The sequence below is a fragment of the Brassica oleracea genome, chromosome C5 (genome assembly GCF_000695525.1).
Source record: "Brassica oleracea var. oleracea cultivar TO1000 chromosome C5, BOL, whole genome shotgun sequence".
In the NCBI taxonomy this organism is placed as follows: Eukaryota; Viridiplantae; Streptophyta; class Magnoliopsida; order Brassicales; family Brassicaceae; genus Brassica; species Brassica oleracea.
In genome coordinates this window covers 29,194,915-29,210,398 of record NC_027752.1, presented here as the reverse complement: position 1 = coordinate 29,210,398, position 15,484 = coordinate 29,194,915, and the positions used below count along the sequence as shown (strand labels likewise).

At 34.5% G+C, this 15,484-nt stretch overlaps 1 protein-coding gene, 1 long non-coding RNA gene and 1 pseudogene across 4 annotated transcripts; 2 read left to right on the top strand and 1 right to left on the bottom strand.

The window, feature by feature from the left end:
• The first annotated feature begins 3,179 nt into the window (after window positions 1-3,179).
• Window positions 3,180-7,620, top strand: LOC106344932 (annotated as a pseudogene).
• Window positions 7,621-7,798: 178 nt separating this feature from the next.
• Window positions 7,799-8,590, bottom strand: LOC106344931. The gene has a single exon (XM_013784223.1). The coding sequence runs from the start codon at window positions 8,588-8,590 to the stop codon at window positions 7,799-7,801; it is 792 nt and encodes a 263-aa protein (XP_013639677.1).
• A 2,374-nt stretch (window positions 8,591-10,964) lies between these two features.
• Window positions 10,965-15,484, top strand: LOC106292713. 3 transcript variants are annotated; one of them, XR_001260223.1, is made up of 10 exons: window positions 10,965-11,139; window positions 11,242-11,990; window positions 13,291-13,374; window positions 13,854-13,987; window positions 14,077-14,284; window positions 14,637-14,716; window positions 14,796-14,888; window positions 14,974-15,117; window positions 15,200-15,288; window positions 15,379-15,478. It is a non-coding gene; the product is annotated as an uncharacterized LOC106292713 (long non-coding RNA). The 3 variants fall into 3 exon arrangements; XR_001260225.1 differs by lacking the exons at window positions 15,200-15,288; window positions 15,379-15,478 and having other exon boundaries at window positions 10,966-11,139; window positions 14,637-14,703; window positions 14,974-15,065; XR_001260224.1 differs by lacking the exons at window positions 13,291-13,374; window positions 13,854-13,987; window positions 14,077-14,284; window positions 14,637-14,716; window positions 14,796-14,888 and having other exon boundaries at window positions 10,967-11,139; window positions 15,058-15,117; window positions 15,379-15,484.

The window sequence follows — 15,484 nt, the reverse complement described above, 5'->3', positions numbered from 1 at the left end:
GGAAGAACGCCTGTGGTTCGGCTGATTCGGTCATCAGGTCGTGGATCCATCCTTAGGTCACGTCCGGGTGTACGCGGGTCGATCCGGTACACGGCTCTGTCCATTGATCTGGTACGGCTGAATGGCTGAACCTCAGCTGGACTGATCTGATCGTCCTGGTCACCATGCTGAGTCTGCTCCACGTCCTGGTCCAGGTCATGGGTTCTATCAATAAGACTACAAAGGAATTCTATGACACAGCTGGTGGCATAAAAAACAGCTTCAAACAACGATCTCGCCATACAACTCATCCATCAATCAACACAGACGTACCAACGGTCGCCAAACAGCCAGAATTCAGCAGAAGAGCTTTTGACCTTTATGGTAACAAAAAATTTTACTGGAAAGAGAAAGATGAGTATGGAGTCTACAAAGATGATCGAGAATTTGCCAGAGATCTAGATGGACACACCATCCCTATTCACAACAAGGATATCAGAAGACTTCTGGGAAGAGCTTCACGAGATGAACCAGCCTACATATGTCTTCCTGAACATGCTAGCCAATTCACACAGACAAAGTTGGCACCAGAGATCTACACCAAGGACGAGATCAATGAGATGTTCTATGGAGTCTGTGGTGAACATGATAGGAACAAATAAGCTTTCCGGATGAATCTTGATGGTGTCTACTATCAATTGAATGATAGTATAACTTGGCTAACTACTTGCATGGTGGAGATGAAGAAAGACATAGCCAAAATTCAAAACGCGACCGACGTTGCTCGACCTCCATCGATCGACAGCAGTCAATCACCATCGATCGACAGACACCATCACACATCGATCGACAACCGCTTCACCGCATCGATCGACATTAACCCGCCAGACCCACACACGATGAAGTCTCAACTGAATTTCCACACCAGGGAAGAGATAGACCAGTTGGTAGAAGGGATCTATAGAGCTCTGAAAACTACAGAGGAGAGGCTTGATGGGAGATGTGATGACATCTATTTCCCAATGGATCTTACCATCAGTGCATTGACCTCCAATGTTGAAGCTATACAAGAGGAGTTGGTGGAGATTCAGAGTTACATTGCATGTCGACCAGAAGCACCGATATCGATCGACAGATGCAACAACAAATCGATCGACACCATCAGTTCAGCATCGATCGACATTGATACAAACTTGGGCAGGCTAGTACCAAAGACGACATCCAACATATCCAACACACCTTACCATGGAAAGGAGATCTCAGCTGACACTTACGCCGCACTTACCAGCCATCAATTCAACATTGAGAGTCTTGGTGAAAGATTGCAGAGGCTTGAAAACACAACTGCAGCAATGAAGGATAAATGGTGCAGAGGGGGAGACCTCACTGGTACATGGTTCAACAAGCGCAAAGAGGAGATGGATACTTACTTTCCAACAAGTCCCAGTTCTCAACACTACTAGCCAAAACACCTCCAAAGTCAAGCTAAATGACTATAACAAAGCGCTGAGTGGGAGGCAACCCACTATTAGGTAATATTTATTAGGTTTTCATTGATTTACTATTTATGTTGGTTTTTAACTATTGTAGGTCATATAAAAAAACAAAAAGAAGATCCGAGTAGACGATTGCCATCTGTATCGACCGACGCGAACAAGTCAACATCGATCGACATTTCCTTACCTGCGTCGACCGACATCAACATCCTTACATCGATCGACATCTATTCCGGTCTGGTATATCGTTCCTACTTGTTACATTGAGTACTTATGATTTATTTTCACCATAACTCTGACTGAATTTACACTGGGGACAGTGTAGTTTAAGTCTGGGGGGAGGTTTACTGATATTTATTTACTTATTAGTCTTATTAAAAATGTTTTCAAATTAAGTTATTATTGAGTCAAGAAAGGGATTATGAACTTATAGATTTTGCTAGATATCTAACCACTCTTTAGCACCATTCTAGACTTACTGATTGCAGATAGTACTAAAGATACTAAAGTGGATCAACCTGTCAACTATCCACTCTTGCTAAGATTGTTTTGAAGGAACCAAAGCTGACCTCCAACACTAAACCTGACACAACTGCTTGTCTTGGGGCTTGGTATACATGGAATCGGATTCTTCAAACAAGTCTGGAAGGTAAAGCCTTGTGTATATATATTTATCATCCTTTCTCTCTCTATTTTCGAAATTTAGATTATTATATATATATATATATATGTAATATTATATTAGAGATTTATTAGGAAGGAATTCGAACAGAACTTGGTGGCTACAACCATTAAGGCTTGCTTCAGAAATAATCCTAGGATATAGGTCAAAAAGAAGTGAACATGACTTGGTGGCAAACACCATTAAGGCTTGATTCATGGAAGCTGTGGGAACCGAAATTCACACCGTCGATTTCCGTAATCGAAGGAAAGTCAGGAAACCCTAACTTTCCCTGAGGTTCCGGATTCTCTGCGAGAGCCAACGACAAGTGACCAAATAAATGCGGAAAATATGAAACGATAAAAAACTAATTTATAGAAAGGTAGATCTTATTTCGAATCCGCGTAAGAGCGTTGCGATCATTATCATTACAAGAGATTATAAAAGCTTCGGCCGCAAGAGCTGTCAGCGAATTACCTAGTTCTAGCAACCTAAAACCTTAAACCTAGTTGAGTCGCAGCACGATAACAGAAAAGGAAAAAGATATGAAAACGGGAAAAGATAAAACAGAAATCTTTATGTACTTAAATAATTGATAATTAACCTGTGTGACACGTGTTCTCTCATTGCTTGTATGTTTGACGTACTAAATATTCTTTTGTCTAAGTGGTTGTGTCAGCAAAAGTCAATGAGTAATGCTACTAGTCTATGTCATCAAATGTCACAGTGGAACAGTGAAGATTCGGCCCAATCAAGTCTTGCGTGGACAATACATGCCGACATCAGAGAAAAGGAAAGAGAGATCGTGTCAGACTAAATGGAAGATTTCAATTTTTGAAATTTGAAAAACTTTCATTTTAGAGAGAGTGGGAGATATGGCGAATATCTAGGAGATCATGGGGTAATGCGCCAAAAAGAAATGATTACCCCTTGATAAACCCGAGACGCTAACTTATCTTTCTTTCAATTCTCTTTGCTCTCAAAACTCAAAAATCCCAAAAAGGAAGAAAAACTCTCTCTCTCTCTCTCTCTCTCAAGAGATCATGTCAGAGAACAAGACCACTTCCACCGCCGGTAAACCATCACGACCACCACCGCTGGGCCTAGTCGACTACAGTGATGAAGAGGAAGTGACGACGCCACAACAAAGTCAGACATCTCAACCCATGTCCAAAGATCTTCATACCGCAGCCGAACTACCAGATTCTGAGTCAGATGCCGAGTCAGAACCAGTGGGATCCACAAGGAAGAAGAAGAACGTGAAGGAGGGAAGAAGCCAAATTTCCTCCGAAGCAATTCCAGAGGAAGCTGATGCAACTAAAGCTCGCAAGGAAAATCGAGGAAAAGCGATCGAAGTCTCTTCGGGTAAATCTGAGGAAGAAGATGACTCTGAGAACACTAACTCAGACGAAGTTGAGGAAGTTGATGTTGAAGACGTGGAACCATCAATCAGTGTTAAGGAGAAAGAGAAAAAGAGAAAAGCTCCATCATCAGCAACCCAGAAAAATCCTGTAAGAAAATCGACCAGGAAAACTTCTGCCTCAGGAATCAAATCTCAGACGAAGGCTAAAACAACTCCAGCCGCAGCACCATCTGAGAAAATCAAGAGAGGATTGACTAGTGCAGAGCGTCTTGCAGAACAAAGGTATGCGAGTTTTGCCTCTAGAGAGATCAGTCCAGAACGTTCGGTGGATCTAAACTCAGAAGACACATGGGGCTATCTGAGTATAATCAACTGCAGCACCTCCCTCTGGACCACCTCTGAGCACTCCTCATCCCAAGAGGACTGATCCATCTGGTTATGTGCCACCAAGACAGTCTCCGCAATCTGCTGGGAAGTTCCAGATCATTCATCTTAGAACCATTGCAGCTCCAGGACAACCGTTCGATGCTGACGAGGCAAAGCTGGCTCTGGATACGGTTCAGCAGCAATCCAACAGCTTGCAACTGCAATGCAAACCCTGACGAGCGTCGTTGGACAGATTGCAAGCATGCTGTATCCAAGTAAGTCTTCTATCTGGTTCTTTATTTGTTCTGATCTTTGTGAGTTTTAACTTTGTATGCTCTCAAGCAGGGGTAGAAGAAGAGGGACACGATCCACAGCAGCAGGATGACCAGGAGAACTAGATTATGGGGGAGAAAATTTTAGTTTTCTCGGGTTTTTGATTATGGGGGATTGAGAGATAAAACAATGATGTAGCAGTTTTTGGTTTTATGTTTATCTCTAACTTTTGAACTCGCATGATTTAAACTTCCATTTCGTTTTTAATGCACGTATTATTAAGGATATATGTGTTCGAATGTGTGTGGTTTTTTGAGCGGATCTGTTTAGGTACTTGAGAGGCATCCAAAGCTAAAAGGGGGAGATTGTAGATCCAAAGATCAGATGGACGTTTTAGATACAGACGCAAGTACAGCAGTGAATGGAGCAGAGTCTGCAACAGAGAAGTGTACGTGCGGATGAACAAGTCAAGATGAAGATTGCGACTTGAAGAATGGATTGCGGACCAAGGTGAAGTTAATGTGAAGACATCTTGGGGAGCAAGCTTGAAGAGATTCACCTTGGAAAAGGGAGATCTCACATTGGGAAGTTCTTAAAGACTTTGGAGAGATTTTTAGGGAACTTACCTTATTTGGGTAAATAGTGAATATTGGGTAGATAGGCGTGGATAGCCGACTTGGCTGTATTGTATATATAGTCATACTCGACATGTGGATTAGGGTTGTCGAGAGAATTGTATTCTTAGCATAAGAGTGGAGTTCACTAAGCTTGTAAGCGAGTGAATAACACTAAGGGCTAAGGGGTAGAGGTTCTAGAGATCTTGTATTCGATCTTAGGACGTGTGAGGCTAGGGGAACAAGTCAAGAAGAGGCTTGATCTTGTTCGGGTTCTGTTTAAAGAGAGACTTGTAAGTTCACTTTAAAAAAATACTAGTAATAACACGTATCTTTGTAGAGATATTCTCTTGTATACTATGTGCTTTTACTTTATGGGTTACTTCTTGCATTTACAATTAAAGAGTTTCTTTCTGTTCTTTTGCTAACTTTTTCACAGATTTTGTTGGCCTCCGATGAAAAATCCGAATATTGTAGTGAAGAGTAGCTTTCAAAAGAGAGACAAAGAATACAAACAATTTAGTAGCCATTGTTGAGGAAAATAATTTCCCTGAAAGATAAAAAGATTAAGGATTTTTTTTTTGAACTACTGACATTTCTTGTTACCCCAGATCTGCAACTTCAGTTGTTAGTTATGACCTGCAACTTCTGTTGTTAAGTTCTACATTCAATTCCTATAACATTCTCAGCGTCCGGAGAACTTATACTAATTGCATAGCACCTTAAAGCTTTACAGTTGACAATGTACCCAATATGTTTGATAATTATAGTACCTTAAGTTCTGATTCCCAGAAAAAAAGTTAGAGAGGCTAAGTGGTTTAGATGTTTGAAAATTATATCTAAAGTATTAAAACAGGAGTATAAATAAAAATTGACCCTGACTTTCCTAAATATTTACAAAGGAATGTCACAGGAATAAAATACAGTAGTTTTATCTGATTATTAAACCAACCACTTAAATTTGAACTGTCTTACTTTTTTAAACTCGAAACAGAACCGGACGTAATCTCATATTGAGTATTTCCATATCCGTAATCTATTTAAAATCGTTACATATAATCAATATGCATTAATAATACCGAAATTTGTTTAATGATAATCATTTTAGATATGGAAACATTATTAATCCTAAAATCTCATTGAAACTAATTCACAAAGTTGTTTCCGTATATAGCTCTTGCAATCTTAACAATGGAATATATTGCTACAAGTTCTTAATTTCCAATCTTGCCTCCCAAAATATTCCTTGAAATCGACTATAGCAAGCATCAGTAGTTAGTTTCCATATTCTGCGCTTGAGATTTTAACAAATAACTAGGATTTGATGATTAGCATATATATTTATACAATACGGTTTAGTTTAAAAAACAGAAATAAGAATATCTAAGCTGTAGCTTGCCATCTTTATCCTCTTAACCTAAATTCTAAGAGCCATCTATATATACTTCTCCTATTTAACTGCTCAATCAGACGCTTCTAGCCCGTGTAACCGTGCGTTGAAACTGCTATTCCTTCGATGGAGTGAGCAGAAGAAAAAACTAAGTGGGGCTTATTGGATTAGGGATTTCATAAAATTTTAGGATTTTGCCAAATCTTCTCTTATTGGATTAGGTATTTATAAAAAGTTATACAAATGCTCCCTTATTGAATGTAGCATTTATAAAAACCCTAACAAATCACCTCTTATTGTAAAATATGGATTTCATCGATGAGATTCATCAGAAGTTATTTTAGATTATTAAAACCTATTATTCACTCTTCAAATCCAATAAAAAGAATACCACTCTAAAGAGATGGAATTTATGAAAAAACAATTATTTCATATTTTGGACAAGAGAACTGATCAGAGAGAAGCACTACGGTCACTATCTGCGATCTCGATCGACTCTCCACCAAAACCCCGTCGTCTACCTCAGCTTCCCCCCAGGGTCGAATAAAGCTTTTTGGAACGATCTTGTATCAGAAGAACAGATACTTTTTTTGTAACTTGGAAAGAACAGATAGATACTTGTCTCTGCAATTCTCTAGAGGTGGCAAAAATGTATTATGCGATAACTATTTTGATAATATGAAAATCATGGTGGATTGGGACTAAAGAGGAAAACCCTGAAGAAGCCCGTCTTAATTTCCCTGAAGAATTGTCTCAGGCAGAGCAGACTGAGTTTGATTTCCGAGGTGGTGCAGGAGCGGTAGCAACAGCAGCTTCGGTTAAGACAGTTGCGACTCCTGAAACTGGTAGCCAACCAACGGAGACAGACTCACCTGAAGTTGAAATGGAGGAGCTTTTGTCTGATGATGGAGAGTATATGGCTGATAAGATTCAAGTTACACCAGTTCAACTAACTCAGGTTCGACAGTCTCAGAGAAATTCTGGCAAGAAGTTCAACTTTGCAGAAACTTCTCCAGAAAACTCTTCAGGTCAAAGTGAACTAGTTAAGACAATACATCTGATGAAGAAGATGGGAAACCTGTGTTGGAATCTGATTTTTCAAAAGGTCGTGAGGAACCTCAAGCTGATATTACTATTGCATCAGCAGGCAAGTTATGTGCAATCGTTACAAGACTAATTTCTTTATATTGTATAGTAATATCATTGATATATATGTTTTAATATAAACCTAACAATCAGATTACGATTCTGTAGTTTAATGGTTTAAGTTTTTGTTAAAAGAATATTTAAAAAGATTTTACCATATCCTACCAAATTCTCCTTTTAAATCTCCACCAAAATCCTTGAATTCAACAAAACCCTCCATCAAAATACTTGAATTCAACAAAACCTTCTCAAATCCCTAATTCAATAAGCCCCCTGAGTAATTTTATATGGTAGTGTTGAGATGCTGTTTTTATTTGCATGATCAGTCTTAATGATTTTTTTTGTAACAAGGCTTTCATATTAAAATGCATAAGTAAAAATACAAGGTATGAATGAGTTTTCTCACCCATAAGTTTGAAAAAGAGAGCAACAAATAGAGAGTGAGAGCACACCCTAGAGAAAGATCAACAAGTGAATCTTAAGAGAGAAAGATAAAGAAAAAGACAACCGTTAGTGTACATGGTTCCCTCGGCCGCGACGACCTCGTTTACCTTTTCCTCTAACATTTGTCCATTCCATATCTTGAATTTTTTGAGTCGGTTTAATCAGTCTTCCTCCTCTAGTTATGTTATAACCAGAAGTCTCTCCAACCTCACCTAAACCATCATCTCTCCCATGTGTTAGCGGGGAAAAATCCCGCTCCATATGAAATTTCTGAAGGTTGTTGGCGGTAAGAGAGTAATGACTAATTGATTGCTCATTTCCAGAGGCTTGAGGAGTCTCCAAAATGATTTCTTTTGATGGAATTTCTTCCATAACATGTGACTGAGGATGAGTAGTTTCTTCAACTGCTAACATAGATAAATTGTTTTCAATCTTTGAGCAAGAAGTAGATTGTACCTCATGCGAATGGGTGAATGTAGTAGGAGCAGGGACCTCAGGAGGTGTAGTGACAGCAGAATTTGTAGTGATCTTGTGTGCTTGATGGCCATGAGTCAAGTGCGAGTCAGTCTCCACAGCACCCACCAATGTGGATGAGTTTGGTAGCAACATATCTATCGCCACGAAAGGGATCTCTTCATTTGTTACATTAGCTTTCGCAAGAGCGGAATCATGTAGTTTATGAGGCAGAAGACACCTCTTCTCCTTATGACCAAGCGCTCCACATCTCTCACAAGCACTTGGGATCCAAGTATACTCGACATCCACCAGATAGATATTCTCTTGCTTATCATCTAGAGCAATTTGTTTCGGAAAAGGTTTATCCAACTCAACCTCAACTAATATCTTAGCTTCTCCCATAATTGTTGGGTCTAAACGAGGTCTGTGTGTAAGCATTGGCTCTCCCAACCCAGATGCTATATGACTAATTCCTAATCTAGAGAAACAAGAGTTTGGGATATTCTTCACGTTTACCCACACCGGTAAAGTAGATGATCAGTCTTAATGATGAGTTCCATTTGTATTATATTTGCAGGTTATTTTTATTTTGGTCCAAAGTGTGCATATTCACAATTTAATAGAAGCAAAAATAAGTTTCCGTTCACGTGCACCCATATGTTGATGGCAAGGCCATAGGTAGAAATGGCTAGCTGATAAATAGGTTTCTGTTAATATTATTTTCATTTCATTGCATGTGTAGACAACTGTTCCAGGACTAAAGCAGCGCCACAGTTATTGTATGCACCAACGAAGTCTCTGGAATTAAACGTTAGGTTGTCAAAGTCTTAGTGTGTTTATTCTTGATGTTTGTGTTTTTTTTTTTTTTTGCTAAATTCTTGATGTTTGTGTTGTAGTGAACATTACCGCCTACGGGTATGCTGAACTTTGCGAGTTAGACAATTGAAAAGATCTATTTCAATGTGATCTGGAAAACTGGAAAAATCTATATTGGAGTATGGTATTGTACGAAGGATCTTGCCTTATGCTATATATTATAAATTTTTCAATAGATGGAAACGACTTTACAAGAAAACGTCCACAACCAAAATCCACACACCCAAATAAATATTATTGCAACAATAGTCCAAAAGTAACATAAAACTATTTGATTGCTATCACAATAGTAGAAACGGATGATCATATGTAACTCGGTAAGTGGTCTTCTGCAGCACGTAACTTTACCCTTGGGCCAAAGCTAAAGCCATATGCTTTCTAAATCAAAGGCTTAAAGTTCAGAGAAGGTATCTAAATCTATATATCTATGTCTTTAACAAGAGAACCAAATCATAAGAGGAAATGGATATGGTTTTCTCAGTTTGTGCAGCCCGTGAGAAGTTCTAGAAGAAACGTTTGCAGAACGGCACCAATTTGTGTTGACAATAGACAGCAGAAAAAAAAGTTGATATGAAAAATAAAAGACACTCGCAAGATAAAACAGGGCATCACTGAACCTGATCTCATGTACAAACTAACCATATATTTGGCCACAATATTCATATATATATATATATAACAATTTCAAAACAAACACCCGTGCGTCCGCACGAATCAAAATCTAGTATGATATTTCTTTTCTAAGACATTTGCTAACTTTTATTTGTATTCAGAAGTTTGAATTGATATGTTTTAAATTTAAAAAAAAAACTAGACAGAGAGCACGGTTGTTATATCTAACATATAACAAAATGAAATCAAACTCTTTATTAACATGTCTACCAAAATGTTAAAAAAACAACTACTTTTGAGTCAAAAGTGGGGTTAAATCCATACAAGTTTTTGTATATATTTAAAAATCTGGAAAATCATATATATATTCCTCTTTTCTCAAGTTAGTAAAACAGTTATTCAATGCTCATACTTAATATTTGATCAACAAAAACAAGATATTTATTATATAAAAACATAGGTTGTCCAGACCATTATTTTTATCGCCTTTGTGAAAAAATGGAAAGTAGTAAAATGATTCCAATTTAAAATGTTTAAACATGTAGATTAATATAAATATGATGCTTTTCAGATTCAAAATTATTTCAGAAATAGTTAACTTTATTATTCAGAGATATTTTAAGATATAACTAGACTTTGACCCGCGCGCCCGCGCAGGTGTTTCTTTTCGGTTTGTATTGTTTGATATCTATTTTTGTTTATCTCTTTGTTTTAAATTTGTATAAACGTGATCTTGCTAATAATGTAGTCTATGCTGATTAAAAAATTAAAATAATAAATAACATTAGTTACTTCTTATTATATCCACATCGTCGAAATAAATGTTTGCCCATCGTAGAATTTGTTTGTGTTTATTTGTATATAAAACCAATTAAAAAAAATATTAATATGTTTTTTATTTATTAATTTGCTTTAGAAAAGAATTTTTATTTTATTTTTTCAATGAATAAGTTTGCGCGAAAGTACTAACATTATTTTTTTGTCTTATATATAGATCAAATATAGTTGGTAGATTATATGTATACGAAAAAAGCTCGACTTTAATTTTTTTTAATATTCTGTATAAATAAATAATATTTTTTTTTATGTAATTTAATAATTTATAGTCGAAGCATCAGAATTTATTAAAATCAGTTGGTTCAATATATAATAGCATATTTAGAAATATATTTTTTTGATAGATATATAAATAAAAAATTTAATCAACATACCTTTTTAATAATATAGATAACAAAAGCCCGGTTGCAGACAAAAAAAAATAACAAAAGCCCAATTAGGTATTTAACTACTTTACCCAGGAAAAAAAACAGAAACAACCATAAAAAAAACTCACCTAGCGATCTAAACAAAGGAGTCTAGGGTTCAGATGTTCCACAGAATTTCTTCACCGAATTCCACAGAATTTCTTTCAATCCTGTTCAAATGGACCAAGTTGCAATAATCGTGAAATCTATAGAATCAAGGTACTAATTTTCTTGAATTTCCGTTGTAAAAACTGAACCAACTATATTCTCGGTTTGACATCAACGAATCATCTTATGGGTCTCATATTGGGTTTCTTGCAGATGTAAGAACTGGAGCCATAGAAGGAAAAAGTAGACATTGAAGACATCAAAATTAAGACTGTTTGAAGATCTGTGATCCTTTGCAAAGATCTGCGATGTAATGGACAGAGTGGTCAGATAAAATTGTGATCAAGACAGAGATAAGAGAGAATCCATAACTGTAATGAGTATGAAGCCCACATGAAAGTCTAAGAAAAAGCTAAGTACTCTATTTTCTTCTTTTGAATATCCGTTTGAGTAATAATAATCTAAGCTACGGTTGGTTGATATATTATTTTAGTCTGTTTGTCTTAACACTCGAATAAACTTATAAAGATAATCTTCTTTGAAGATAAGAGTTGTTTGAATAGGTCAATTAGGATGATATATGTATTATCTATAGCTTAGTGAAGTTTGTTTGGTTGTTTGGCTTATATTGCATTTATTTTACGTTTCCAATGACAGATATTTATTTTATGACATGGTTTGTTTCTAAAATTGGTTGTAGATCACATGTATATGTCTAGATAAGTCCGAGAATTTATTTTTGGTTGAGTACTTTTGTGTTATTTTTTTCACTTTTAGAGCAAGAACTCTTGTTAGACGTCGATGCTATGAATTATAAAGCGGATTGATAAAAGGAAAATATTCAACAAAGTTCTTATTTCTGATTTATGTAAACTCTATACATGGCGTGCAGGTCATACAAGTCTGTTTGATACTTAACGTGCACTTTCAAGAAGACAACATAGCATATCGAACAACACAAGGTTAGTAAATTACTGCTGAAGTTTAAATCTTATAACACAGAATCACATAATGTAGAATATAAATATATATTTTTATATATATATCAAAAATCATATTATTATAACTAATATAAAAATTATAGTATTAAAGTTTTATAAATAACTTTTGGGTCTAAAATATTATGGCATATATTTTTGTTTTGAAGTTTTATAATATAAAAAATATAATATAAATACTTTAATACTATAAATTTTATATTATCTCTATTTAAATATATATATATATATATATATTTATGCCATTTTCAAAAAAATATTTTTATTGCCTTTCCAGTATTGTTAAAACAAGCTTTTGATTTTAAGAAATTTGGAGCGATGCAAAACGGTTCATAGTATTTTCTGTGATTATTGTAAAACGCCAAAAACCACTAATAACCACAAATACATCATTTGAGGGTGGTAGCAACACTATATTTAGTTAATTTCTTCTTAACCTAATAGACATATATATATAGCTTCTTATAGCTTCAAAGCATATTAGATTTAATGAACAACCTAAACATGTCTATGAAAACAACTATTACTCTTCTTAAAATGTTAAACTTTTTAAAACTGAATAACAAATTCAAGTAAAAATGCTTCATTCGTGGAAATGGTTACTCTATCCTTTCAATGTTAAACCAACAAGATAAATTAATAAAAAAATAATATATATATATATATATATATATATATATATATATCACTAAAACAATTAATATTCTTAAAACAGTTAATAAAATGTTGCATATAACTATAAACTATAAAATCATATTAAACATCAAAAAATATTGGTAAGAGTAAAAAATATATACCAAAATTATGTATGAATTTTTTGAACAATATAAATTTTAAAAAAAATATCCGTGCGGACGCACGGGTCAGTATCTAGTTTTTGTTATTAATGTGATAGCTTTAATTTAGGTATTTGTTATGTTAATGTTAGTAAGATAGTCAATGATTTTAGGAATATTTCCGATTCAGTTGATATCTTGTTTTAATGATATGTCCAACTAAATCGCAAGAAATATTTTCTGTTTGAAAATACTAAATTAGTATAAATTTCGAATTTTGTTTATTCAGAACTAATATATGCTAAACCGTATGGTTTTAAAATTGTATGCAATTCATGTAATATATATAATCCAGTTTAGTGATGTTCTGAACAATTTACATTTCTAAAGTTATGTATTAGTTCTGGTTTGTAATTTTAAATGAATTAGAATTTGGCACTTGAATTAACAATCTCGGTTTGCTAATTTATTAAACCATTTTCTTGCAGATATTGGGATAGTGGTGACATGAAAAAGGAATCCTATTTTTTGGTTAGAAAGATAGAAATTGACGCCATTTGGGTCAAACAAAGGTTAATGGGCTTGCCCAATCTTTTCGTCATACACCGTGAAAGTCTCGTCTAAATATTAGTAAATATACATAGTTAATACCAGTGGAAATCACTTGTAATTATTTAGGAAAAGCCTGGAGTAAGTACAAAATGTACTTCTGTTTTAATAGTTTAGATGAATTGAAAACAAAGTTCAACATTGATTCAGTTTTTTTGGCATAAAATCTATTATTATCCAAATCAAATCTAAATTGTAAAATCTGGATAAATGCTTTTTGTTACTGTCACGATAATTATTTTTTAAATTATAAAAATTTATAAATAAAATTTTCAGTTACAATTTTGGTCTTTTATTGCAGAAAATCTATAATTATCTAAATTATATGTAAATAACGATTTTATGCCGGTATAAAAAGCTTTGTTTTCTTCCATATTTCTTCATTAAAAAAATTTCTAAGTAAATATGGCTTCTCTAAGATTTATTTTATGTTGTGTCTTAGTAAATTGTGCATGTGCGACAATAGTTTCTCATGATGGTCGAGCCATCACCATTGATGGTCGAGCCATCACCATTGATGGTCATCCCCGAGTCCTCCTTTCTGGTTCAATCCATTACCCTAGAAGCACTCCTGAGGTATTTAATATATCATACATCGAACACTATGAGTCGCGCATTCTTATGTGTTTACTACTAATTATATTCATTTTTGTTAATATGTTTAGATGTGGCCAGATCATATAAAAAAGGGTAAGGAAGGTGGTCTTGATGCGATCGAAACTTATGTTTTCTGGAATGCGCATGAGCCTACTCGCCGTCAATATGATTTCTCTGGAAAACTAGATCTTATTCGATTCCTAAAAACCATTCAAGATGAAGGACTGTATGGTGTTCTTCGCATAAGACCATATGCATGTGAAGAGGGAATTACGGGTAATATAATAAAACAGATTTAACTAGTCTCTTTAACTGCAGTATATATATATATATATTACACATATATATATATATATATATCAGTTTAATTAGTCTTCATAATTAACATCTTGTATGGTGATATAACTATTTCCCATATATTGTTTTGATCGGTAAATGGTCCAATGGATTGATTTTATTAATCAATATACCAAAACTTATATATCGTAAATTTTCTTATCTAGTCTCTTTAAATTATGTATATATATATATAATAAATTATTATAATGAGTTAGCCTCTTGTATTATGATATTATGATTTCCCTTGTAATATTTTTAATTTGTGAATTGTCTAATCATTTTTAAATAGAGGATTTCCTGTGTGGCTGCACAACATGCCCAGAATGGTGTTCAGAACTACAAACAAAGCATTTATGGTAATTTTACCTGGTGAGCAATATTCTTTTTTTTATTATCAAATATTTAGTATTCTTCTTAATTAAATTTTATATGGATCATTTATGTATAGGATGAAATACAAAACTTCACAACTATGATAGTAGACATGGTCATGAAAGAAAAGTTGTTTGCATCACAAGGGGGTCCAATTATTCTTGCTCAGGTGATCGATCTAAGTCCGAAATACATTATCCGCCTGGTAATGTTATATAAAGTTCTTAACATAAATTTTTTTATTAATCATACAGATTGAAAATGAGTACGGAAATATAATGGGACCCTATGGAGAAGCGGGTGAATCATATATTAAATTGTGTGCAAACATGGCTCAGGCTCTTAATGTTGGTGTTCCATGGATAATATGTCAACAAAATTATGCCCCTCAACCTATGGTAACAAGATCAGCCTAGTTATAATGAATATTTATTTTAAGATATTCAAAGGTTAACCATTTTAAATCGTTTTTTTTTATAGTTGAACACATGTAATGGCTATTATTTTGACAATTTTACACCAAACAATCTCAACACTCCAAAGATGTGGACTGAGAATTGGACCGGATGGTTAGTTTTATTTTCAGTATGATTAAATATTTTTTTTTTTAAAAAAATATTTTATCATCAATAAATATTGTGTGTCTTATATTTGTTTAGGTTTAAACAATGGGGTGGTAAAAATCCTCATAGAACAACCGAAGATGTTGCATTTTCTGTTGCAAGATTCTTCCAAAGAGGAGGAACTTTTAATAATTATTACATG